This window comes from Procambarus clarkii, chromosome 16 (assembly GCF_040958095.1).
Source record: "Procambarus clarkii isolate CNS0578487 chromosome 16, FALCON_Pclarkii_2.0, whole genome shotgun sequence".
NCBI classification, from domain to species: domain Eukaryota; kingdom Metazoa; phylum Arthropoda; class Malacostraca; order Decapoda; family Cambaridae; genus Procambarus; species Procambarus clarkii.
In genome coordinates this window covers 16,815,245-16,842,546 of record NC_091165.1, presented here as the reverse complement: position 1 = coordinate 16,842,546, position 27,302 = coordinate 16,815,245, and the positions used below count along the sequence as shown (strand labels likewise).

The following is a 27,302-nucleotide window of genomic DNA, read 5'->3' as shown; positions in this document are numbered from 1 at the left end:
TGGAGTGCTATGGTTGTGGTTATGACTTGTATAATGAACAGTGGAGGTGGTTTGGTTCAGTGCGATTTGCTTCGAGATACTGTGTGATAGAGACTGGAGAGCTTTCATTGGTATTGCATAAAAATTTCTGAGGTATATGGAAGGTTGTTTAATTTTGGAGGTTCAATTTATATTGCTAATGTTTCCGTGACAGGAAGCAGTGTTGTAGTTTGTGGGGAATATTTAAGCATTATTGTGATGGCTGCTCCGTTGTTTATAAAGTCGTGCTTGTTTATACGCCATTGCTTATACCCTTAACAACGCCACGAAGTGGTTGAGGGTATTTTTTATTGCATCTTAATAATGATTAGTTCTGAGGTGAATGTTGTCAAGTGTGACGCTCTCACGGCTCTTGATGTTCCGATACCATTGTTTGTGAGAGATTTTTGCTGGTTCCTTATAAGTTGATTGTTTATTTCTGAACAGTTTCCTTAGCTAATTTGTCATTTGAACTGAAGGCTGTTGTAAAAAAAAAAAATTTTCAATTGGTAAAATTAAGCGTTATGGGGTTATTTGCGACGAGTGCAGTTTGATCGAAACTCTGGAATATATAATGATTATCAGGAAGGTATGACTGGGGTGCGCAGTCTGGTTTTCGTGCTTGTATACTGCAAGCATACGGCATGAACGAGAAAAAGACAACTGTTATACCCTAAAATCAAAAGATTGGTCCTAAATGTGAATGAATCAGGTTGTTGAGTGGAACCTTCTTAATGTTGTGACTTTCCACGAGAGTGGAATCGTCTTGGGGGTAGGGGAGGGGTCAACCCTTTGTCATCAGTGACATAGATGACAAAATCTCAAACCACGGGACGTTTTCGACTAGCATAAAGCTTTATGGTAAATTTGTGCGCAAAAAGCGATACTTGGGCGCTGGTGAGCGATCTGCAACATCCCCCCCCCCCCACAAGCACACAATGGAATGACTGGCAACTGCCTTGTGTTGCTGATGAGGCAAGCCTGTGTGTAGGGCTTTACAACCACTTTACAACGCGACTATAGGTACACCAGATTGGTCAAGAGGAGATATTAACTTATGATCCATCAGCCATTGAAGGTTGGTTCAGTGAGTAGCAGCAGTTGCGGTGAACAAAAGACCATTCAAGTCGCGCCGAGTCTTCAGGACGTTAATATTACATGCAAAACTAATGGCACCATCTCTGGCACCTCAACCCCCACCGCCCACCTCCCACGTCAACCCACCGCCGCCCACCTCAACCCACCTCCGCCCACCTCAACCACTAAGCTGCCATCACTCACTTGAAAATCCAGGATCAGCTTCACAAGTGAGCTTTAAGGCTGTGTGGTTATGGGGTCATTATGTGCTCCTGGACAGGTGTGTGAAGTGCAGGAAGCCTGCATACAAATGTGGGTACTTAACACGGTAAACGATATTGCAAGAGTCAAGAGCCTCGCGCATTGGGGGGATACTATGATGCCGGACCACCACCCACCTCCCTCCCAGACGTCGGACTTGAATCTCTTCCTCCTCCCACCAGCCGGATACCAATCATCTCGCGCACCCACAACAGATCAAAATCCCAATACCAAGCAAAGCTCTGATGTCAAAACAAAACAAAAAAGGCAAGCAACAATCCGTTGTCCACCAGACATTGCCACAGCTTGAATACCACTTGGCTACAGGTATCTCGCAGGTCAGCTTGTATGGTGGTATAGTGTGTGGACAAAGCCGGGGGGGGGGGGAGGGACACACACCCCTGGCTGGCCAGGGGCATTACATCTTGCAGTGTTAACAAAATGAGCCATTTAGAGACGGGTCTGGGCGCACGCTGCATTAAATTGCAAAACATCTCATTACAAATGATAAAATACCTGAAATCCTTGCACTGAATACATATTTCGCTTCTACCAGATACACATGACACTGGTATAAGCTGTGTAGTTTGAAAACCACTACTCATAATAAACAGCAGCTCTATGGGCCTGTAATACCCCATGTTTAAATTATTTGAGGTATTAACAAAAGGCTTACCATTAATGTATAACAATTTATTATAAATACATAGATGTTACAGGGCAAAAGTGTCTATTGACTAGCTGTCATTATAAGGTGCCTCCTAATGCATGATGGAACTGATGAGTTAGCCAAAACATTTGCTCGTAAAGAGGGTATTGATTACCATCTTGCATTGCCTTTGAGCAGCCAAAGGTCAACAATATACCGGGATCTGCAACAAAATCTGCTAGACTTGAGGCAGGTTACCTTGCTTTGATTTAGGGGATCAACTTGTCAGAGGTCCGGTCTCTGGCTAGGCCTCCTGGATACCTGATCAACCAGGCTGTTGGACGTGGCTGCTCGCAGCCTGACGTATAAGGCCGAGAGCAGCTGCTTCAAACAGCCTGGTTGATCAGGTATCCATTACCAGGCAAGGTCAAATTGATAAAAGTTAATCCATCATTCTATTTTGCAGTAAGACAAGCACATCTATTGATCCAATATGGGTCACAAACACAGATCCCAAGTATGCAGGAAAAAACATACTTTAGCATTCTTTTGTCTTTAAGTTTTGTCTGCATGTATGTGGTATTTTCTGCAGTCAAAATATAAATTTTGATGCAGTGGAATGACTTGAACCAGCGTTGTGGTGATTCCCAGACACCTGCCAGAAACACTTAAAGCAGATGTCTGAGAATATACATTTGTGCCCCTTTGTTGCGCCACCGCTCACAGGATGAGCATGGGGTGCACAATACACTAGCTGCCTCCATTGGCAACGGCGATATCTCCCTCCCAACGCCGGACATCCTCATCCCAACGCCGGACATCCTCATCCCAACGCCGGACATCCTCACCCCAACGCCGGACCCCCCCCCCAAAGCCGGAGACCCCCCCCAACGCTGGCCCCCCCCCCCAACGCTGGCCCCCCCCCCAACGCTGGCCCCCCCCCCCAACGCCGGCCCCCCCCCCCAACGCCGGCCCCCCCCCCCAACGCCGGCCCCCCCCCCAACGCCGGCCCCCCCCCCCAACGCCGGCCCCCCCCCCCCAACGCCGGCCCCCCCCCCAACGCCGGCCCCCCCCCCAACGCCGGCCCCCCCCCCCCAACGCCGGCCCCCCCCCCCAACGCCGGCCCCCCCCCCAACGCCGGCCCCCCCCCTAACGCCGCCCCCCCCCAACGCCGCCCCCCCCCCCCAACGCCGGCCCCCCCCCAATGCAGGTTCCCACCTAAATTGCAGCTGGAATAAGGATGGGGGGGGGGGGTTAAGAGCTACAGGAGTGGCTCAAAATCAATCGGACATAACGAGGACGTAAACGGTGCAGTGGCCGTTAGAGAATGTAGGGGGGGGGGGGTGTCCCGTGAGGATGGCAGGAATCAGGAGGGTAAGTAGTGGAAGAGGGGGGGGGGAAGCCCAACCAAATCAGCTGTATTAGAGTTTAAGGAAAATTTAAAATTCAGAGGAAACCGACCCCATAAGCGGTAGATAGGCCCCTGGGCTCCAGGTGCTGTGAGGGGGGGGGCCCAGGACTACAGGTGCTGTGAGGGTCTCCTGGGCTACAGATGCTGTGAGGGGGGGGGGCCAGGACTACAGGTGCTGTAAGGAGGCTTCTGGGCGAGCACGACTCCGTAGCAAAGCATCCTCAACGACGCGGGGGATGAGGCCACCACCCACAGAGGAGACCGAAGCTGGAGAGAGAACAGGCGCAGCTGGCGGAAGCGAAGATACCAGCACAGGCGAGGGATCCCGCGGAGGCACCGGATCCGGTATAGAAGAGTCGTGTAGAGGCGAGGAATCCTGCAGAAGCTGAAGAGGCTGACTGCGGGGGCGAGGCCCCACACACACACACACACACACACACACACACACACACACACACACACACACACACACACACACACACACACACACACACACACCCATCCGTACACACCGAAACAAGACGTACAGCACAGAAACAAGACATATATAAAAAACACACACCAAACCAACCGCCCCGCAACAAACAAAGGGCGAGGCCAAATTAAACAAATAATAAACAAGCAAACCATGCAAATCAGAAAATAAACTTAGGTACATACACAACAACAAACACGCATCGGCCTGAAGGATCGAGAACAAAACACAACATAAAGGACATCATGAAACAAAACAAAAAAATCGCACAGCACACAAGCTAAGAATAAAAACACACGCGAGCAAAGCAGAAGGATAACATACATGTCAAAGTAAAATCAGCTTACATATTTGCCCGGGAACACGACCCGGGGATACCACACATTAAACGCCTCCCAAAGCAGCCACCTTCCCCAAGAGGCTTGACCCAACACCGGCGGTGCCATTTGAACCAGAATCCCGGCAACAAACACCCGCAGACAGGGAACCCATATGGTGTCCCTCCGGATGCGAGTAACCGCCACCCTATCCCAGACACCTGGAACCCGCTCATCAGAAAAATCCTCCGGCTGTTCAAGCAGCAGGAACTCGGCAACCCGGGCCTTCAAGTCCTCAAGGCACAACACCGCAGGAGGGGGCCCGACAGAGGGCACCACCACAGAAGCACCACCACAGGGGCACCACCACAGGGGCACCACCACAGGGGCACCAGCGGCCACGGGCACATCACCAGACGACTGCAGGGAACCACGGCGGCGCGCATCCTTTCTCAATGTTATCACCAGGCCACGCCCAGCACCAGCACCCTCACCATCCTCGGCATCGGAAGCCACCACACCCCGCTGCGGAGAGCCCCTGGGCGGGGAAGGAACAGGAGGCACACCCGAGACACAGGCATCAGCACCAGCAGGCACATGTACCTCCGCCACCACCAACCGTGGAGACAACGACTCATCCGGAGCCACACCGTCAACACCTGAAGACCCACAGTCACTGAAGTCCCCAACATCAGCCCAGGCAGTAGATGAACGCCTGGAACGTTTGGGCTCCGGCCAGATATCGTCAGAGCCGGAAGCAGATCCAGAAGCACGGGCACCACTAGCCGGACGAACCGACGCCCGACGCAGAACGACAGCAGCCTCGACCACAGGAGGAACCGGACCACACACACAGCAGAAGGCTCCGCAGCCACCCCAGCACAGCAGGGACCCGAGGCGAGGATGCAGGGCTAGGTTCTGCATCCGAAGACGAGGAAGCAGACGGCGACGCTACACAGGGATTACCAGGAAGGTCCACGGGATCGGCAGGGCCAAAGACATGGTCAGGAGGAACATCCGACGGCACCGCAACACCCGGAGGAGGGTCTGCGACAACCGGGGGAACGTCGGGTGACGCTGGGGGAGCCTCAGCAGCGAACGGGACGCTCACCACCTCACCCTCGGAGTCCTCCTCCAAAGGGAGCGGTGGGAAATCCTCTTCATGGAACAAGTTCACGGGAGCAACCGGACCAGCAGTACACTCTGCAGCCTGATGCCCCAAGAAGCCACACCGGAAGCAAGTACGGGGTTGTCGGGCATAAAACACCCGCACGTAGTACTCCAACAGCCAGACAGAGGACAGAATGTCCGACCTCAGTCGCATCCCGAGGGTCCGAATGGTGGTCTTCACACCCGAATACGTGCCAGACGAAAGTGAGTTCATCCGCACACTGATTACAGAGCCGTACCTCTGGAAGAATCGCCGGAGGAGTGTCTCGGGAAACTCCATAGGGGCGCCATAGACACTGACATACGTCACAGCACCACTACGGTCCGAAATGGCCACAGACCCGGTGCATTCCTGCAGCTACAAAGTACGTCCCTCGTACCTCCGTAGAAAAGCACGGTAACACCGCCTCACCCACAAACTTGATGATGACACGGTGAGCAGTGACCAACTCAACACCATATACGTCCCAAACTGGGACTCGAAGCATGTCACTCAATACCACGTCCACCAGCGGGTAACCAGCACGACCAGTAAACTCCAATCTGATGGAGTTTAACTGCATGACAGCGGGAATAGGGCTGCCCATCGCAAAACACGCCACATCCCCACCACCAGGAACAGCAGGGAGGGTAGACACTCCCACACCTCCTGCTGGCGAAAACGGCAACTACCCCAAACTGCCGGAGCGGTCAAGCGACACGTCTACACCGCACGGCAGCCCCAGGTAGACTTCAGTGTTGGAACATAGGGCACCAAACGTGTTGGACACACCAGAAAAACGTTTCTCGAGGCAACATATAACAAAAAACCGACGAGCTGGCAACACTAGGCTTGGTGTTTACCCAAAATGAGGTCGAAGTAGAGAAGATGACATAAGAAATGCCGCTAGATGTCGGCCGCTTCTGTGCTATTGTTAAGAGTACCTAATAAAGCTAAAGGAGCAGGTTACACCACGAAACACGTTGGGTAAGATAGGAAATTATAGACGTTAGGGACTACAAGAGTGGAATGATATGCTTACAAGATATCGAAACAAGATTTCTCGAAAATCTGGAAAAAGTAAAACCTACTAGACTCAACCGCATATATAATTTTTATATAATGAACCAGTATATAAAAATATAAGTATTGAATGTAATGAAATGACCGTTTGTGCACGAACAGCCATCCTGCCCGTCTCTTCACCGTTCTCCCACTCTGTTAAATTTTTAGTCTCCTTAGCTTTGAGTCATCTTGAGACACTGACATGCAAGAGTTCACTCCCTCGGGAAGATAGTTTACATAGATTAGGACCGCTGCTGCTGCTGCTGCTAATCTGTGTAATCAGCTTCCCTGAGTGATTCTGGCTCGTGCATGTCGATGCTTGCAGTTGATGCAAGGCTGAAGGGAAGAGTAAGACCTGCATACGACTTAATGTTTGAGAAAGACAATAGTTATACTTGAATACTAAAAAAAAATAGTATAAGGAAAAAGTGAATTAATGCTGTAACATTGAGAGAAGTTCCCTTATGCCAATGCCCTATATTCCAGCTCATCCTCCTGTTTTGGTAGTATTATAGTAACGATGAGGACCATAGTATATATACCGACGTATAACGAAACTAGAAATTAGAAATCTGAACTATTAGACAAACCGAGAAACAATTTTTTGTCTTGTTGCTTTGACAAAATAAGCTATTCTAACCTTCCTAGGCCTAATACACGATATGAAGGCCTAATATAGTACATGTGTGTGCAATACTAGGCCTGGGAGTATTTAAGTTTGTGTTGTAACTTCATTTATTTAAAAAAAAAAAAAAAAATCCTTGCTAGTCGGTATACTACTATCTAAGAGCTAACCAAGTACGTACGAATTCGTGACTATGGGTACTATCTAACCAGGAAAATGGGCTGCTATATTCTGACACTATCTGATAACGTCAGCTTATTTACGTGTTCCGTTTTACTTTTGTTCTCCTGTCGTTAATTTCTTATCTCTTATTTTTAGTTGATTATTCCTCTCTCTCGCTCGCACGCCTGGTGTTTGTTTTTGCTGTTAATTTCATGTTCTTGTCTTCAACTGTTATTTTTTTTTAGGTTTTGAATATTTAAATCTGTTTTCTGTTGTTTACATCACCAAATATAACATTTAGGGTTTATTTTTAGGTTATAAAATAGTAGCACACTCGTGAACATGTCCACTTGCTTCCTAGTGTGTGTTCCTAGACAATCTTTAGGCCATAATAAAGAAACCGCCGCTGAGCTTTTAAAGAGGGTTGCGAGTGTGCTTTGTGATGTGAAAGTTTTGATATTTAAACAAAGACGAGGCCATAAACGAAGCGATAGTTTAGGAAACAGTTTCGTCTTGTTGTGTGAGGCTGATGACTGAAGAGGGACCAATTATTTGTTGCAGGAACCAGAGTGAGCAGCACAGGCAGCGGTGGGAGCAGGTGAGCAGGGAGGTGGAGGAGCGAGGTACCTACGACCTTACACAGACGGAGCTCGTCTACGGCGCCAAGCTGGGCTGGAGGAACGCTCCCAGGTGCATAGGACGCATCCAGTGGTCCAAACTGCAGGTGAGCAGACGTGCGTTGGCTGGGTATCCCCTGGTGTTGTCTGGTGGCCTCGCTTAAGGGAAGGCGGGCAGGAAAGATGAACTTGGGGGTTTATTAATGATCTACGTGGACATGAACACAGATGTATACTGTTGTTACTACATAGATGCGTCTATACTCACGTCAAATACATGTGAAACTTGCAAATAATAATTTAAGGAATTGACAAATTGACTGACCATATCCAGCTGTATTTAAGATTCTTCTCCAATCCATCTTTTGTTGCATTTGACGGCTCGGTGCTTTCTCGATCATGTGTAGTCATGCTAATAATTCCCCTCATAGTAAAATAAATTATAGTCACAAGGGAGGTAACCATTCTAAATCAGATGTTACAAATTGCTAAGGCTGTTAGAAAATTTAATGAATATTGTCACTGTATAACAAAAAACTTTAAGATAAAGTCGTGTGCGGCGTCATGCACTTATGACTCAGTCCCTAGCCATTTCCACTTTTTTCGTGCGTTTTTCTAGACTGTTTCATCTTCAAATTGTGTATTGTGGGGGCTTTTAGCATCTGGTTTTCTATAAAGATTATATTCCCACACCCTGGTAGTTTATTGTTGTTGTCTGACGTTGTGGTCGTGTCTTCAGGGCTTCATGGAGTTCCATGATTGTCTTGTTAAACGGTGTTTTGCTGTTCCTCTTAATAGCATGTTTTGCACTTGTAATTTTTATACGTTAACTTCTTTTAAGGTGTGTAATGGTGCTGGAGGACATGAGAAATGCGGCCGGACTAGAGCCTTGTATAAGTGATGCTTTACATGTTCGTGCTGAGGTCAAGGAATCTTCTCGGCTTTTCTAAGGCTGTTTTTGCTTTGTCTATTCTGCCATTTAGGGGAATTCTGATTCCTGCTCTAATATTCGTCTCGATATTCTGCCTACATTCGAATATTGGATTGGGTCGTTGTGGAGGGTAACAAACTTCATATTTAAATTTGCAAAGTGCAATTTTTTTGTTAGCACTTTATTTTCTGTTACTTTTCAAAGTCGTTTATGAATTCTATTGTAGGCCAATGGTCTTTGATTACCTTAGGTGGTAGACAGAATTAAGTCATCCGTGAAAATTATGTATTGCTGGGGAAGGGGCAGGTCATATAGGTGTGTGTGTGTAATATATATATTATTACACACAATATATATATATATATATATATATATATATATATATATATATATATATATATATATATATATATATATATATATATATATATATATATATATATATATATATAATGTCGTACCTAGTAGCCAGAATGCACTTCTCAGCCTACTATGCAAGGCCCGATTTGCCTAATAAGCCAAGTTTTCATGAATTGTTTTTCGACTACCTAACCTACCTTTTTGGGCTACCTAACCAAACCTGACCTATAAAGATAGGTTAGGTTAGGTAGGGTTGGTTAGGTTCGGTCATATATCTACGTTAATTTTAACTACAATAAAACAAAATTGACCTCATACATAATGAAATGGGTAGCTTTATCATTTCATAAGAAAAAAAATAGAGAAAATATATTAATTCAGGAAAACTTGGCTTATTAGGGAAATCGGGCCTTGCATAGTAGGCTGAGAAGTGCGTTCTGGCTACTAGGTACGACATATATATATATATATATATATATATATATATATATATATATATATATATATATATATATATATATATATATATATATATAATATAATATAAATAAGAATAACTAGTGTACATACTTTGATTTATTAATCACAGAACCCTTTCCCATGACACAAATTCTGGCACTGCCTGTTGACATTTACTTTATGCTCACAATCCTCCTGGGACAGAGATAAAGGCACACAAATGAAACTGTAAGCAGGTCCAAAAACCTCTGAAGGGTGTAGTTGGAATATCCCGTAACCCCTACACATAAGAAAATACTCTAAACCAACTCCCTTAAACACATCAACAGTGGAGCAAGCTTAGAGTTGCATACATCAATAAGTTATTAATGTATGTTGGTGGAAAATATTTGAGAAATACATAAGGACTTACCTGAGACGAACTGCCAAGTGTCAACCAAACATGACCGTTTGCTCTCCAGTTCAGTTACCAATTGAATACCCTACCCATGGTGCCTCGGAGTAGCCCCAGATGATCACACAGTAACAGTCTACCGACTCATTTGACCACCACCAATTCCTTACATTGTCACACCTTATATCATGTACCCTTCTGGATGTTTCATTAATTCACTAATGTACATAGTATCATTTCTTAAATCTAGCCAGGAGCTTACATGACAATTATCATTTATACGTCTGACAAAAATGCAAGCTTAGCTGCTTCCAGGCTCAATGTATTCACATTATCTGTTTTCATCATTATCATGTTTCACTATACAAGACTTCGTTATTGGTCATAACGCCAATACTAACTTAATTTCCGTTCTTTTTCTTTCTTCTTAAAGCTTGTTTTATAAGGAGTCTGACGTAAGGTGGTGTCCTCTGTCGAGGTTTCTCATGAAGTCTCATGGTTTTCTCAAGAGGTCTCGTGTTTTTTTTACTTGTTTCTTTTACCAGATCTGTCTTCGGTTTCTGTGATCTATTCGGCATTTGTTTATTAGATCATCCCATTTTTTGTGTATTGTTTTGCATGCATGACTTTTACATAGTCCTGCAGCTCATCCTGAAGTTCTGTCTACAGTTTTTTTGCACTCGTCTGTCCACTCGCTGTGTTATAAGTTGTAGAAATGTTGTATATGTGGTTTGCAGTGTTACCAGGTGCTAGACGGTGTTGGAGCGTTGTGTGGCAAGGCAGGTGCAGTGTTACCAGGTGCTGGACGGTGTTGGAGCGTTGTGTGGCGAGGCAGGTGCAGTGTTACCAGGTGCTGGACGGTGTTGGAGCGTTGTGTGGCAAGGCAGGTGCAGTGTTACCAGGTGCTGGACGGTGTTGGAGCGTTGTGTGGCGAGGCAGGTGCAGTGTTACCAGGTGCTGGACGGTGTTGGAGCGTTGTGTGGCAAGGCAGGTGCAGTGTTACCAGGTGCTGGACGGTGTTGGAGCGTTGTGTGGCAAGGCAGGTGCAGTGTTACCAGGTGCTGGACGGTGTTGGAGCGTTGTGTGGCGAGGCAGGTGCAGTGTTACCAGGTGCTGGACGGTGTTGGAGCGTTGTGTGGCAAGGCAGGTGCAGTGTTACCAGGTGCTGGACGGTGTTGGAGCGTTGTGTGGCAAGGCAGGTGCAGTGTTACCAGGTGCTGGACGGTGTTGGAGCGTTGTGTGGCGAGGCAGGTGCAGTGTTACCAGGTGCTGGACGGTGTTGGAGCGTTGTGTGGCGAGGCAGGTGCAGTGTTACCAGGTGCTGGACGGTGTTGGAGCGTTGTGTGGCAAGGCAGGTGCAGTGTTACCAGGTGCTGGACGGTGTTGGAGCGTTGTGTGGCAACGCAGGTGGTAATACTCTGGTTATACCAGCTCTCTCCCCACATTAAATTGTATTCAATAAACAAGATAATTGTAAATTGTGTAAATCATGTGTTGGTTACTTCATAAGATGCACCACAATCTAGCCCGAGCAAGCACAGAGGGGTAGATTGTAATTCTCTCATTAAATGTCTTATTTTCTAAAACAGTACGAGTACAGGACAATGCATAAACAACATGCTTGATCACCGGCATAAATGCTCATAAAACGAGCAGAACACACACGTCGTATACCACAGGTCATCGTAGAGTTAATTCCAAAGTCAATAGGATAAACATAGAATCATAGCCACGCCAAACTGGTGTTTATATTTGAAATAATTAATTTTCAGTGATTCAGAATACATATAATTACTAAAGACAAACCTGCACCGTCTTGTCTGTTAATGTGGCGGCGTCGGTAATTCCTCCTCCTCTCAGACCTGGATAGAATAGAGCATTGAACATATAAATACACAAACTAAATGTTACTTAAACACACTTCAGCTTTAACTGTCCCGTTTACATGTATATTACAACGAAATGTCAGGGAAGGACACAATGGGGTTCAGTTCCTGAACCTATTATGTGCCTCTGTTACCCTTTCCACCACCGCCCACCAGATGGGTATGGGGTGCATAATACAGAAATTGAATCTTAAGCCCGTCACTGGCTTGTCCTCCACACCCTCGGGCACGCCTCGCATTGTTGTAATATTATTCATTACAGCCATTATTCCACACAGCCATTATTCATAAATAAAGCATTTCTGTGTCTTCTAACCGAAGTCGGGCTATTACCAGCCCTATCAAACCCCCCATACATTACGTCCTCCTTTGAGGGAGTGATAGACGGCCGACAGGCCTTAATAATAACATACCCACAGCAGAAGAAAAGCAATTATTCCACACAGCCTAATCGTTCCTCTCAGGTCAACCTGGCCTCTGGCCGGGCTTTGGGAGAACTACTACTCCCAGAACCCCATCAATTAGGTGGGGTTCTGTAGGTACCAGGCGCGGTTACAAGAAAACAAGTGAATTCCCCACTATGAAGTACAATTGGTTTCCACAGGAAAAAAAATACAAAATGACTGTCATACACCTAGGAAGACATTTTTTAAAAAAGCTTGTCGCATGGTTCGAGGTAGTTTTGGTCTGCTCTCAGGTTGTACGCCACGTGGATTGTTGGTATATTATCACAACTATCATTATACTTTCTCCAAAAAACATTACGAGAGAAACTGCAGCTCTACACCTCATTTAACCGTTGACTCGTTAAACACTTAATAAATGGTTTAAAACTACAATTCTCCTCAATCTGTTATTCAGTGGCACAATGTTAATATTCCGCTCAGTGTTGTACAATCCTGTTCTCCGTTCCATTAATGTATAACACCCCCTCGTATTGTTCATTGAATAATATATTTGCTTACACTGAATAAAATTGCTGATTGTGTAGGGATTAAAGGATGAGTTTTAATAAAGCCAGATAACTTTTATTTACATTTCTGGCACTGTGGTGACATCTGACCTATGTTGACCCAAGACATTAGCGTTCACAGATGTTTTGACCCCAAGTTGACCTTTTTATCGTGCAGGTGTTCGACGCCCGCTACGTCACCACTGCCAGCGGCATGTTTGAGGCACTCTGCAACCACATCAAGTATGGCACCAACAAAGGCAACCTTAGGTACGTGTGTGTGTGTGGTATGTATGTATGTATGTATGTATGTATGTATGTATGTATGTGTGTATGTGTGTGTATGTATGTGTGTGTATGTGTATATATGTATATATATGTGTATATATGTATATATAATATACACATTTGTACGAGATGTATAGAGGAGAGGTGGATGGATATTCTTTGTCACCATTCCGTCGTCTCGAGCGTTCACAACGTCACTAAGAGATGCACTAAATTGCCCGCACCTAAGAGGTCCCACAAATAGGAGGAAGGGAATTGTCCGAGGAAAGCGGCAAGTCATTACGACTATATAGCACTGGGAAGGGATAAGGATTTGGGATGGGACGGGGCAAAAAGTAATGATTCCCAACCACTTTGGACGGTCGGGGATTGAACGCCGATCTGCACGAAGCGAGACAGTCACTCTACTGCCCAGTGGAAATGGGAAAAGTTATTTTTTGAAGGCCGCTGTGATTAATGCATCCTAATCTGACGTTGAGGATGTCTGCGTCAAAATACAGTGTGTTATGCGAGGGGACAGGTTGTTGTTGCACTGTCTGTCTGTCTGTCTGTCTGTCTCTGTTTATCTGTCTGTGGCTGGGTAATTAAACAGGTGAAATTTACGGGTGGTGGTTCTTTTCATTGACATAGAGCTAAACTTATTCCTGGCTCTAGTAACATCTTTACAATTTACTTATGGTCTTAAACCATTGTTGCGAAATCCTCGTGATCAAGTCTGGCGCTGTCAACAATGGATTAATAAAACTGTGTTGAATGTAACTTGACGATCACTCGCCACCGTAAGCCCATCAATCAAGGCTTCACAATTCTAGAATTCTTTATAAAGAATTATATATTTTAAATAATTAATGTGTTGGAAGGTCAGAGACCAAGCAGGATGGCGACACGTCACGGCCCCCCCCCCCCCACACGTGACGGGGGGGGGGGCCACACGTGACGGGGGGGAGCCCCCCCCCCACACGTGACGTGGCCGTCATCCACACATGTGGACGTTTGAGGTCTGAACTGAATTGCCCATTTTTAAGGACAATTATAGTTTATTCTTTGCCTTTAAGCAAACAGTAGAACACGAACCCTTGGGAAATAATCTTAATTTCCCTCTTAAACATTTATTTTTAATTTGTCTTGCAGTATATTTGCGTACACAAGTCTAGCGTGCGGGTTACTTCACCTCGCGTTGAAGTGTGTGTTGTAAGGATGTGTTGCGAGGAGCATGAGAGATGCTCAGTGTTAGGGCCACCAGTCTTACATGGTTCTCACCCCCGACAGGTCGGCCATTACCATCTTCCCTCAGAGGACCGACGGGAAACACGACTTCCGGGTGTGGAACCCTCAGCTGATCAGCTACGCCGGGTACAAGCAAGAGGACGGCTCCGTCATCGGCGACCCCCTCAACATCGAACTCACAGAGGTATCCTTCTTCGTCTCCCTCGTGTACCTTCCACCGCTCTCTGCCGCTCTGATGAAGAACACTAAGTGAAAAAGCACAAAGCCTGTGTGATTGTATTGCACTTGGCTGGGACGGGGAGGGATACTGGGATAATTGGGATATAGAAAAAGGGATTGAGAGACCAGTTAGGGAGTTCCCGTAAACGACAATGATTACTCTTGCTTACTTCCACTTGTAACTACAATCACTATTTAATCGTCTATTTGGCTTCGTATGTTTTGTATAAATTTAAAATTACTCAGTGGTAAAGTTATTGTATAAAGACGTATTTACATTTTCTTGATGTACAGAGAAAACACGTCCTCAGACTAAGTCCATTCCATCCAGCGGCCGACTCCAAAGTCGCATTCATCAATTTTAAACATGTTTCATTCAAAATAGGAATTTTCTCAAATATAAATTAATATTACTATATATTAGCATGCTGTTCATATTTAGGTATTGTTTTTTGGTGTTTAGGTTCTGTTGGCGATTATTTGTAGTACGTGGGTGAAGCATTTACAGCGTTGTGGTTCGAACAGAATTCGTCAGTGAGGCACTTGTTCCGGAAGTGTTTGAACGTCATCACTTGAGTCGCGTGTAAACAGTTTTTCATTCATAAACAGCGGGTTTCAGCCCCTCCTCCAAACAAAGACCCAAAAGTGATTCCATGCACCCGCGAAACCCCCCCCTGTTTATAAATGGAAAAACTTCCCCACCCCTTCCCCTGCCTCTCACATTACCTCCCGCTTCCCCTGCCTCCCACATTACCTCCCCCCTGCCTCCCACATTACCTCCCCCCCCTCCCCCTGCCTCCCACATTACCTCCCCCTGCCTCCCACATTACCTCCCCCCTCCCCCTGCCTCCCACATTACCTCCCCCCCTCCCCCTGCCTCCCACATTACCTCTCCCCCTCCCCCTGCCTCCCACATTACCTCCCCCCCTCCCTCCCACATTACCTCCCCCCCTCCCCCTGCCTCCCACATTACCTCCCCCCTCCCCCTGCCTCCCACATTACCTCCCCCCTCCTCCTGCCTCCCACATTACCTCCCCCCTCCCCCTGCCTCCCACATTACCTCCCCCCTCCCCCTGCCTCCCACATTACCTCCCCCCTCCCCCTGCCTCCCACATTACCTCCCCCCTCCCCCTGCCTCCCACATTACCTCCCCCCTCCCCCTGCCTCCCACATTACCTCCCCCTCCCCCTGCCTCCCACATTACCTCCCCCCTCCCCCTGCCTCCCACATTACCTTCCTCCTCCCCCTGCCTCCCACATTACCTTCCTCCTCCCCCTGCCTCCCACATTACCTCCCCCCTCCGCCTGCCTCCCACATTACCTCCCCCCCCCCTCCGCCTGCCTCCCACATCACCCCCCCCCTCTCCCCCTACCTGCCACATCACCCCCCCCCTCTCCCCCTACCTGCCACATCACCCCCCCTCCCCCTGCCACCGTGGTGCAGCTGGTGCCATCATGTCTGGCAGTGAGAGGAGCTCGAGCACTTACCGCGTTACACGCCTGGTAACCTCCAGTCACCCTGATGCATCATTCACCACCTCCCTCTTTTAACCCTCTGGCGGATCAAGTGGTGGCAGGTGTCCGCAGGTGTGTCAAGATGCACGTGTCCACAGGTGTGTCAGCGGCTGGGGTGGAAGGGCCAGGGCAAGAGGTGGGAGGTTCTACCCCTGGTTCTCTCTGCCGGCGGCCACGACCCCGAGTGGTTCGACATCCCGCCAGACTTGGTGCTGACGGTGCCCATCGTCCACCCAGAGTAAGTAGCACTGTGTCTGTGTGGCCACAAGAGGCGCGTAAAGTAGGAGGCGCGTCTGCCCCTCTTCGCTGGTAAATATACTATATATGTTAACATACACTGTATAATGTACACCACATTTCATTCATATATATACTAATGGAAGGTTAGGTTACTGCAGCGTGGATGACCTTTCGATGACAATCGCAGACGGGCTCGGCAATTTTTCCACAATCTGTGTAAATGATACATTTTCTTCTCAGTTGATACAGTGAGATAGTGACATGTATAGTGAACGTCATGTGTTCTGCTGCCCATAGTTAAGTCCACATTTTGTACTCGAGGAAATGCTTGTAAAATTTGACGTTAATAATGAATCAACCTAACCTATCCTAGTTCATATATATCCTAGATTTAGGATAGTATGCCTATGAATGGCTTTAGGCTTGATATTGGTATTTTTTATTTCCGCTTCCATGGAAAGCGTTTTCGGGAGTACAAAGATGTGGACTGTTACCTGTGTGTAACATGTTTTGAACATGCGCCTCGCATTCTGTCTATTGTTTCCAATGTGATGGACAGGAAGTTCGAGCGAGTTCAGGTCGTTTCACCTGAGGACTGGGAGAGACGAAATGCCGACCCTACGAGCGTGAGGCAGCGGCTCTACCGACTTTGCTGTGACCAGTCTTAGTAAGGAAAGATTCCAGGAGCAACTAACTGCTGCCCAGCAGGAAGTTTCGACTTTTCCCAACTACTACTTAAGCTCAGATGAATTAGTGATCCTCGCCCACCATATGTATACCACGTGTGGTTTATAATTTTTGTGACGTCGCCGTGGATCACTAATTTTTCAGAGCTTTAGCAGTAATCAGGAAAAGTCGAAAATTACAGCTGTGCGGAGGTTGGTGCATCTGTAATCTTTCCTTACTAAGACTGCTCTTAGCAAAATCTGCCTCACGCTTCATAGGGTCGGTGGTTAGTCTCTCCAAGTTCCCAGGTGAATTACATGTTTATTTTCACGATAGTGGGATTGACAATTTGATATAAGTTCCAGGAGAGATAACTGTAGGTGCCAGAGTGCCCCCTCCCCTCGTCCCCTCATCCTTCAACATCCTCCAACATCAACCTCTACACTCACACCCGTCTTAGCCTCTATTCCCCTTTATAAAATATAATATTAGGGGGAATGACACTACTGAATGTGTTTGTTTTTTTGTTATTGTTATTAACACATTTAGATGCAGCTGCATATGTGCAGCTGCCCTAGACTATATGAAGGGGAGTACAGTGTGTCATAAAGCTAGATACGTGGTGCTAACAAATCCCCATCACACAGGATGGCAAGTCATACAGAGGCATGTGATCAGGAGTCTGCACTGACACTCTGGTCAACTAAGGCAATAGTTGTTCTTGTGAAAACTCTTCGGTCATCTCAACCCATATTTCACATCTGACCAGAATTGAATCCATGAGAATCCAACAGGACGTGGGGGAGGGGGGTTAATAATTACTAATATTTCTTGAATCATTTAATCACACCCATTCCGTACCCCGTTTACCCCCAACAAATTTGAGTGAGGCTAGCCCCAAGCGTCTGGCCTCTTAACTTTTGACGGACATTCAAAACAGTCAAACGCGTTCTCATACAGTATAGATATATCCAAAATTTGGCGTGTTAATAAATGTTTATAACTTGTTTTGGTTAATGTGCAAGTTTTCCCAGGATGCCCGGTGCAGGATGACGTACGCGATGTTGCAACATAGGGAGATCAAATAGGGAAAGTAGTCTTAATTGATCTTAGACGTAATAAAAAAAAATATTCCACAACACACCGGAGATTGAGAGATGTAAAATAAAAATATTTACTTTCGTGGACAGGTACAAGTGGTTCTCAGAGCTGGAGCTGCAGTGGTACGCCCTGCCGGCGGTGGCGTCCCTCATGTTCGACTGTGGCGGCCTGGAGTTCCCCGCTGCGCCCTTCAACGGCTGGTACATGGTCTCCGAGATAGGCACCCGCGACCTCTGCGACCCTCAACGCTTCAATATCCTCGAGGTAATTTAACATTGTCAGTGCTGTAGTTAATTATGTATAATGAAGCTATGCCACATGTGTTGCCGTCATACCACATTGTATACACAACACACATCTGTAGTGGCATACATAATTATTCTCGTTAGACGTGTTGTACATAGGGTAACCTGGACCAATGCTACCATTATACGTGTAGCCCAGATCATGCTTGCGGTATGTTCTTGAGACTAAAATATATTGTATCATTGTATTTTAACGCGTGTGAAATATCTCGTTGTGTGATTGTGTACTCGCCTAGTTGTGCTTGCGGGGGTTGAGCTTTGGCTCTTTGGTCCCGCTTCTCAACTGTCAATCAACTGGTGTACAGATTCCTGAGCCTACTGGGCTCTATAATATCTACATTTGTAACTGTGTATGGAGTCAGCCTCCACCACATCACTTCCTAGTGCATTCCATTTACTAACTACTTTGACACTGAACAAATTCTTTCTAACGTCTCTGTGGCTCATTTGGGTACTAAATTTCCATCTGCCCCTCCCCCCTTGTACGTGTTCCACCCGTGCTAAAGAGTTTTTGTCCACCCTGTCAATTCTCCAGAGAATTTCGTAAGTGGTTATCATGTCTCCCCTTACTCTGTTTTCAAGGAATGTGAGGTTCAGCTCCCTTTGCTTTTCCTTGTAGCTCATACCTCTCAGTTCTGGGACTAGTCTGGTGGCATACCGTTGAATCTTCTCTAACTTTGTCTTGTCTTTAACTAGGTATGGACTGCAGGCTGAAGCTACATACTCCAGGATTAGTCTGACATAAGTGGTATACAAGGTCCTGAACGGTTCCTTACACAAGTTTCTAAAGGCAGTTCTTATGTTGCCGAAACTAGCAAATGCGGCGGCTGATATCCTTTTGATGTGGGCCTCTGGGGACAGGTTCGGTGTGATATTAACCCCAGATCTTTCTGTACTTGACTCTTGCGGGATATCACCTCCCAGATGGTACATTATGTTCAGCCTTCTGCTCCCTTCGCCTAATTTCATTACTTTACACTTTCCTGAGTTTAACTTTAGTAGCCATTTTCTAGGTCATTCCACTAATTAGTCCTGGCCGTCCTGTAGTCTCTGTCTATCTTCATCTGTCTTGATTCTTCTCATAATTTTTGCATCATCAGCAAACATTGAAATGAATGAGTCTATGCTTTCTGGAAGGTCGTTTACATATATATTAAAAACAGGATGGGTCCAAGTACAGAGCCCTGTGGGGCTCCGCTGGTGACGTCTCGCCACTCTGATGTCTCCCCTTCTCAGTTATTCGCTGTTTCCTGTTGCTTAGATACTCCCTGATCCACTGGAGCACCTTACCTTTTACTCCTGCCTGTTGCTCCAACTTTTGTAACAGCCTTTTGTGAGGTACTGTGGCAAACGCTTTCTGACAGTCCAAGAAAATGCAGTCTGCCCATCCTCTTTCTTGCCTAATTTGTGTTGCTTGGTCATAGAATTCTATTAAACCTGTGAGGCACGATTTACCATCTCTGAACCCATGCTGGTGGCGTGTTACAAAACTATTTCCCTCCAGATGCTCTACGAGCCTGTTCCTCACGATCTTCTCCATCACCTTGCATGGTATACACGTTAGGGAAACTGGCCCATAGTTCAGTGCATCTTGTGCACCTGTCACCCTTTTTGTATATCGGGACTACATTAGCTGTCTTCAAGCTTTCCGGTAGGTCTCCTGTTTCCAGTGATCTGTTACACACCATAGGGTGGGGCACACTTAGTGCCTCTGCTGCTCCTTATAATATCCAAGGTGAGATTGTCAGATGGGTATGGGGGTGTACTCACCTAGTTGTGTTTGCGGGGGTTGAGCTCTGGCTCTTTGGTCCCGCCTCTCAACCGTCAATCAACAGGTGTACAGATTCCTGAGCCTATCGGGCTCTGTCATATCTACACTTGAAACTGTGTATGGAGTCAGCCTCCACCACATCACTTCCTAATGCATTCCATTTGTCAACCACTCTGACACTAAAAAAGTTCTTTCTAATATCTCTGTGGCTCATTTGGGCACTCAGTTTCCACCTGTGTCCCCTAGTACGTGTGCCCCTTGTGTTAAATAGACTGTCTTTATCTACCCTATCAATCCCCTTCAGAATCTTGAATGTGGTGATCATGTCCCCCCTAACTCTTCTGTCTTCCAGCGAAGTGAGGTTTAATTCCCGTAGTCTCTCCTCGTAGCTCATACCTCTCAGCTCGGGTACTAGTCTGGTGGCAAACCTTTGAACCTTTTCCAGTTTAGTCTTATCCTTGACTAGATATGGACTCCATGCTGGGGCTGCATACTCCAGGATTGGCCTGACATATGTGGTATACAAAGTTCTGAATGATTCTTTACACAAGTTTCTGAATGCCGTTCGTATGTTGGCCAGCCTGGCATATGCCGCTGATGTTATCCGCTTGTGTGTGTGTGTGTGTGTGTGTGTGTGTGTGTGTGTGTGTGTGTGTGTGTGTGTGTGTGTGTGTGTGTGTGTGTGTGTGTGTGTGTGTTCTCGCCTAGTTGTGCTTTGCGGAGGTTGAGCTCAGGCTCTCTGGGCGTGCCTCTCAACTGTCAATCAACTGATTTTGTGTATGTATGTATGTGTATGTATATATGTATGTATATGTATATATATTATATATATAAATGTGCGTGTGTGTGTGTGTGTGTGTTTATGTATGTCAGAATGCATGACATATCGATGAAATAATTTATTTTGAGGCAAAGAGGTGACGCTGTAAATTCAACTCAACATTTTAGATATTCTTGTGTGAAAGTGTTTCCTGTGCCTTAACAGCGGGTGGGTCGCCAGATGGGCCTGGACACACGCAGCCCCACCAACCTGTGGAAGGACAAGGCCCTGGTGGAGGTCAACATCGCCGTTCTCCACTCATTCCAGGTCAGTGGTGACGTGTCACATTACATCCCAGGCATGTGAAGTGTCACATTACATCCCAGGCATGTGACGTGTCACATTACATCCCAGGCATGTGACGTGTCACATTACATCCCAGGCATGTGACGTGTCACATTACATCCCAGGCATGTGACGTGTTGACTACTTGTATTGTATCTCGTGTTTGAGTAATCTATTGTTTGGTTTGTGCCAGTGCGAAACAGGCGATTGGAAAATATCCTTCAAGCCCAAGTGGAATGTAATAAAAATGGTTAAATCTTTGACGATTAATGCAAAATAGAGAATACAGCAGAATATATTATGTTACGAAGTAAAGCTTAATATGGTGGGAAACCGCCACTAACATGAGTGGGGTTACTGGTGTCATGAGTAAGTTCAGAGGTGTGCCTATTCGTTTCTGTAGCTGGGAACTCATTTTTGTTTATCAGTGTTGCATAACCAGTATTTTCCCAATAGTTTGTATAATTGAAACTGTGGCACTAAAGTGCCTTATGCTAACCTACCAGAGTACCCACAAACAGAAAACAGATCATAGTTAATTTCGCAAACCGCTACGATTTTCTAGTACGATTGTTTCTTGGTACGGAAGTTTCTAGTACGATAGTGTACGTCAAAATGAGACTTGATATTAGGTGGTGACCCGTAGTATTGCGTTACTTGCTACAGTTACGCTACAGAAAGGCTTTTGCTAAATAAGGTGTTCTCCATCGGGCAGCAAAGATAACAATACTTAAACAAAATAAATTGTACAAAGCCCGTTTGCAAAGATTAAATTTACTGTCTTGAAAGTGTAAGAATAAGTGGTGATTCAGGAAAGTCTCTCTTAGATTTTAAAGTCATTAAATCTCCATTGCGTCTTGTTTAAAGGACGAGAATACTATAGTTTTGCATTTTCTACGCTGAATTTTAACAGCGCCAGAAACAGTGGCTTTAAATTTAAAGGCAAAAGTTTCGGCCAAACTAACCAAAATACTTTTTATCTAATCGATTAGTAAACCTGTGCGTATCAAATTACACAGTTCAGTGGAATATAGTTTACAATCAAAACAAGAGTTGACAATTGCTTCTCTTCAACTCTGCAGCTTGCATTGTTCACACCACCATAATCTTTCTATTGACAAAGTCTAATTTGTATTTAATGTTGTTGTTGTTGTTTGAATTCCTAAACTTTATCATTTGTAATAACCTTTACTTTGAAGCATTCAAATGTCACACGAAACGTTTGCCACATTTTAAAACATTATAAATATACGAATTTGTATAGACGTAATGTGGTCAGCAAATAGATCATGTTCTGTCATGAGTAATCTTCTATTACCACGCTGTTGATGGACCTGTTGTTTGGTGGTGAGACATCCACTGACATTTACCTGTCCTCCCCCCCCCCCTTCCACCCTCTTGCCCCCCATTTCCCCTCCCTCACCCCCTTGCCCCTCATCCCTTTCCTCCCACCTTTTCCCTCTCTCCTCCCCCCTTTAAGGTATATTTTAAGTTTTCAGCTTTTTTCTGGGCTCTATATAATACTACAGAAGTTCTTTACCGGTGGTCCATGACTGTGATCTGTGGCAGACTTCAGCTGCAAGTGCCTGCGTTTGTGGCGTGTATTAAAGCTTGGCTTAAAGACTAAGACTTTCAGCATAACTTTTTGTTTCGTTTGTTTTATTAAACGATATTTTAATGTTAAAGCATTAATTCTTTAATATTAGTTACTGGAGGTTAGTCACGCAAAAAAAAAAAAAATGGATGAAGGCCTTCACTTGCCTGGACGCTTGACGTGTGTGCACGATAAAACAATTGTATGATTGTTTTGTACAGTGCTTGCGTAATTTCACTTTACTGAAATGTGGCCTCCTTCCAGAGGATGAACGTGACCATCATGGATCACCACTCGGCAGCGGAATCCTTCATGAAACACTTCGAAAACGAGCAGAAGTTGAGGGGCGGCTGCCCTTCAGACTGGGTGTGGATCGTGCCGCCCCTGTCTGGCTCCATCACCCCGGTGTTCCACCAGGAGATGTGCCTCTACTACCTCAAACCCTCCTACGAGTACCAGAACCCGGCTTGGAAGGTCCATGTCTGGAAGAAGAGCAAAGATGTCAACAGAAACTCCGTTCGAAAAACGAAACGCAAGTTCCGTTTCAAAGAGATAGCAAGGTGAGACTTGAGCTCTGAAGGCTAAGAGGTAGACAGTGACGAAGCAGAGGTATGGAAGGTAAGACTTTACAAGAGGGGAAAAATGCGCACTTTAGGGAGAGTGTGGTTCCGCCCTAAATGTAGTATATCTGGTATATCCCCCCCGTTTCGGGGGATGTAAAAGTCCAAAATTAAAACAACAATAACAAAAGCTTAAGATATATTTGGAGAGGGAAAATGGATGATATTAAGATGAAAGTGGAGACAGTACGAGGGATGAGGCCAAGGGATGCCAGGAGACACGGCGTCGCCGGACCATTAACAAAGTGTGTAAGCTGACATTAATGACGATACCAATTTCGTAAGTCTTAAAAATAGGATAGATGCGTGACAATTATATAGTTGCATTTCAGTAAGATCTACCTAGACTAGGCAAACTGGCTTGATCTGGGCCAGTATGTTTGCCAGTGTGTTCCTTTAATGCCAGAGGGTGAAAGCCGAGCATGAAGGCCTGCGCGCCACACCAGGATGATGGCGCGCAGTCCATCATCCTGGCCTGATAATTGATAAAGATTAAGCCACCCAAGAGGTGGTATGGGCATGAATCGCCCGTAAGTAGTACAATGTTTTGTTCAGTAAATATATTCAGTGTTCTGAGGTCGCACTTAATCGGCAGGCTGCTGCCGCTGGGGAGGATACTGCTTGACAGTATTTATGAGGGTGTCCAGCTGCTGGACACCTGTTTTGACCAGAAGAGTGGCAGTGTTGATGGCTTCAGGGTGGTTACTGCAAGATTCAGGGACTCTGAAAGCTCTTCTAAGGTCGTTGGTTGCTTCACATTCCAGGAGATTGTGAAGTAGTGACTTTTCTGTGACATTTTGGCAGAACCACACCAGCTGTTGTTGTTGTTTTTTATAGATTCAGCTACTCGGAACCAGTTCCAAGTAGCACAGGCTATGGCGAGTCCGTAACTTACCTGGCACAGGAGCGGTGCTGCATGTGCTGTGCACACCAGCTCAACACGATTACATGTATATTACATATTGCGTAAGGTGAAGGGAAGTATCAGGGGATAGCGCCAAGCCATTACAACTATATAACACTTGGAAGGGATCAGGATTTAAGATGAGCTATAAATTTCCTGCTCTGGGTGAAACTAAGATAAATGGCTTGACAGACGGAGCTCCGGAGGGAAATGAATGTACCCTTATAGCTAAATTAAATAATAATAATACTATTATAATATATAAAAATAAATACATATTACTTTGTATTGATATGCGAGATGTTTTTTATATATAAGCTAATCATAACACCACTTCTTGGTGAATTTACGCTGAGTTGAGTTCCGTGGTGAGCTGCGTATACTGCGTATATACTGAGCTGCTGGATGGTGGGTAAGCTGTTACAGAAGCTTAGAGTAACCCCTTCCCCCCAAGGGTTAACACAGTAGGTTTTAAGCCCAACATCAAACCAGTGTGTTTCGGTGCTGTTATGCCGCCAGTATCAATGCTACTTAACTCGTTGTTTGTTTTAATAATAATGATATTAAATAGTGTATCCCTATAAACTATACTTGTATATTAAGATGTTTACATTGTTTAAAATACTTTGTATCTACTAATCATGCGGAGGGTTCCGGGAAGAATTAGTGTTTATCTAGGCTCTTTTCAACATATACTAGGCTCTAGTATCAATATATAGGTTAACATATTGTCTCATCTTGTACATTATGGTTCCACAGAGCCGTCAAGTTCACCAGCAAATTATTCGGGAAAGCGTTATCCAAGAGGATCAAGGCCACTATCCTCTATGCGACGGAGACCGGCAAGTCTGAGATGTACGCCAAGAAACTCGGGGAGATCTTTGGTCACACCTTCAATGCTCAGGTCAGTACTAAAACTGTGTGTAAGTCTGTGTGTAAGTCTGTGTGTAAGTCTGTGTGTAAGTCTGTGTGTAAGTCTGTGTGTAAGTCTGTGTGTAAGTCTGTGTGTAAGTCTGTGTGTAAGTCTGTGTGTAAGTCTGTGTGTAAGTCTGTGTGTAAGTCTGTGTGTAAGTCTGTGTGTAAGTCTGTGTGTAAGTCTGTGTGTAAGTCTGTGTGTAAGACCTCTTCTTTGTTTGGCTTTCCATGCCTTCTTTCCATTCTGAAGTTTAAGGCTTTACCGTAGACGAAAGGGTGCTTGAGCAAAATAATTTTAGGTTGGTCTGTTATATAATATAGGCAATAGCCGTCGGGCATATGTAGCAGAGCAAAACATAATTAAAGCAGGTTTAATAGTTTACTCTCAAGCAGTAAACAAACTTGTGAACATTACACTACACCCAGAAATCACAATAGCGTATGCGTCAAATAAACAAATCCATAAGGTTCAAACCCTCGTCACGGCCTTTGTGGATTTGTTCATTTAAACTTGTGAACTTACTTATTTTCTTTATGCACAGGTTTACTGCATGGCAGACTACGATTTAATCAACATTGAACACGAGGCGTTGGTTCTTGTGGTGACGTCCACATTCGGCAATGGCGATCCCCCAGAGAATGGCGAGGTTGGCTATTGTTGTTGTTGATGAAGATTACGCCACCACAAGAGGTGGCGCGGGCATGAATAGCCTGTAGGTGGTAGATGTTTGGAGTGAATGTGGTCTTCGGTCGTGTAACATCTTGAAGTGTGTCTGGGTCTCGTCTGGCTGTGGGGGGGGGGGGATGTTGATTAGCCCAAACACCAAGTCTGGATTAGTTGCACTAGTTAATGAGTGGTATTAAGTTTGACAGGAGAATAATGTGAGGGCCAGACTGTTCTTCGCCTCAACCGGCAAGTAACCTAGGTAGTGTGGGGTTGGCGTTTATGGTGGTAGTAGTTTATCGAATATAACAAGTTAAGAAACACATTTTCTTGTTTGTATAATAATAAACATTACATTAAATATTTTTTTAATAAACTTTGTTTTTAAATCAGTTTATAGATTGTGATGCCTGCACATGTTTCTCTTAAAATTACTCAAACATTTCTTCAAACGGTTGGTACTTTTATCGTTTATATGCCAGTAAAGCATTGTATGTCCATATATTGTATGCCTAGTTGAGAACTGTGCATCATTGACTGAATGACCTTGAATGGTCCAGTGTGGTCAACCTTCACTGGACCTTCATCGGGGTCGGAGGCGGCAAGAAGTCACTAAACTAGCTCGGTGTGTTGCTAGTTTTCCCAAACTCTTGAATATCTAATATTTGTTTGGAGAAAACATTGATTCTAAAAGGTTCACAATCTTCTGTTAGTGCAGTGCCTACAATAGTTTACCTGTGCTATTGGTGATCCATACAAGACAAAATAAAAGCTAAGAAATAATTATTACTAATGACGTAGGTGTCTAGTTATGGATGTGTATGCACGAAATATCTTGAGGTGAAAGGTGTATGGAAAAGGAGGTTATCTTCCGTTGATAAGTTGGAGCAAGGGTACTGTTGTTTGCCGTGTAGCATCTTGCATTGAACTTGACTTTTAGAAGGTGTACATGATTGTAAGTAACTTGAATTCAGTTTGGTTCATTGGGGTCCGTTAGCGCAGTAGTCGTCTCGGTTCACACTAAAGGATCCGCGTTCGATTCCCTAAGTAGTAAATATGTGCTCGGGAGTGGGTCGTCAACTGTGGTAGGTTGCATCCGGAAGGTCAGTCAGTCATTGGCTAACGTAGGCCTTAGAGAGGCCTTGATAAGCCACATACAGGCCTCTTGACCCCAACAATGGGAATCATTACAATGAGAGTCGGTATTTCTCCAAGACCCGCACATTGTAAGTATGGTCGTAGTTTTACATTTCTGTGCTTGATTATGCATGATAATGTTGTTGAATGTCAATAATACTTGTGTGTTGAGCCCATACTTGCAACACGATTAAGTAGTATGATAGGCTCTTGCACTGTCGAC

At 45.4% G+C, this 27,302-nt stretch overlaps 1 protein-coding gene across 6 annotated transcripts in view; it reads left to right on the top strand.

Moving 5' to 3' along the window:
* Nos (Nitric oxide synthase) overlaps positions 1-27,302 on the top strand; it is a 761,521-nt gene that overhangs the window by 681,965 nt on the left and 52,254 nt on the right. For all 6 annotated transcript variants that reach the window (XM_069325290.1, XM_069325289.1, XM_069325287.1 and 3 more), the window contains 9 exons: positions 7,772-7,934; positions 12,988-13,079; positions 14,367-14,508; positions 16,156-16,295; positions 18,154-18,328; positions 21,126-21,227; positions 23,104-23,399; positions 25,123-25,267; positions 25,821-25,925. In XM_069325290.1, coding sequence (XP_069181391.1) covers positions 7,772-7,934; positions 12,988-13,079; positions 14,367-14,508; positions 16,156-16,295; positions 18,154-18,328; positions 21,126-21,227; positions 23,104-23,399; positions 25,123-25,267; positions 25,821-25,925 — 1,360 coding nt within the window. The remainder of the gene's footprint in view (positions 1-7,771; positions 7,935-12,987; positions 13,080-14,366; positions 14,509-16,155; positions 16,296-18,153; positions 18,329-21,125; positions 21,228-23,103; positions 23,400-25,122; positions 25,268-25,820; positions 25,926-27,302) is intronic.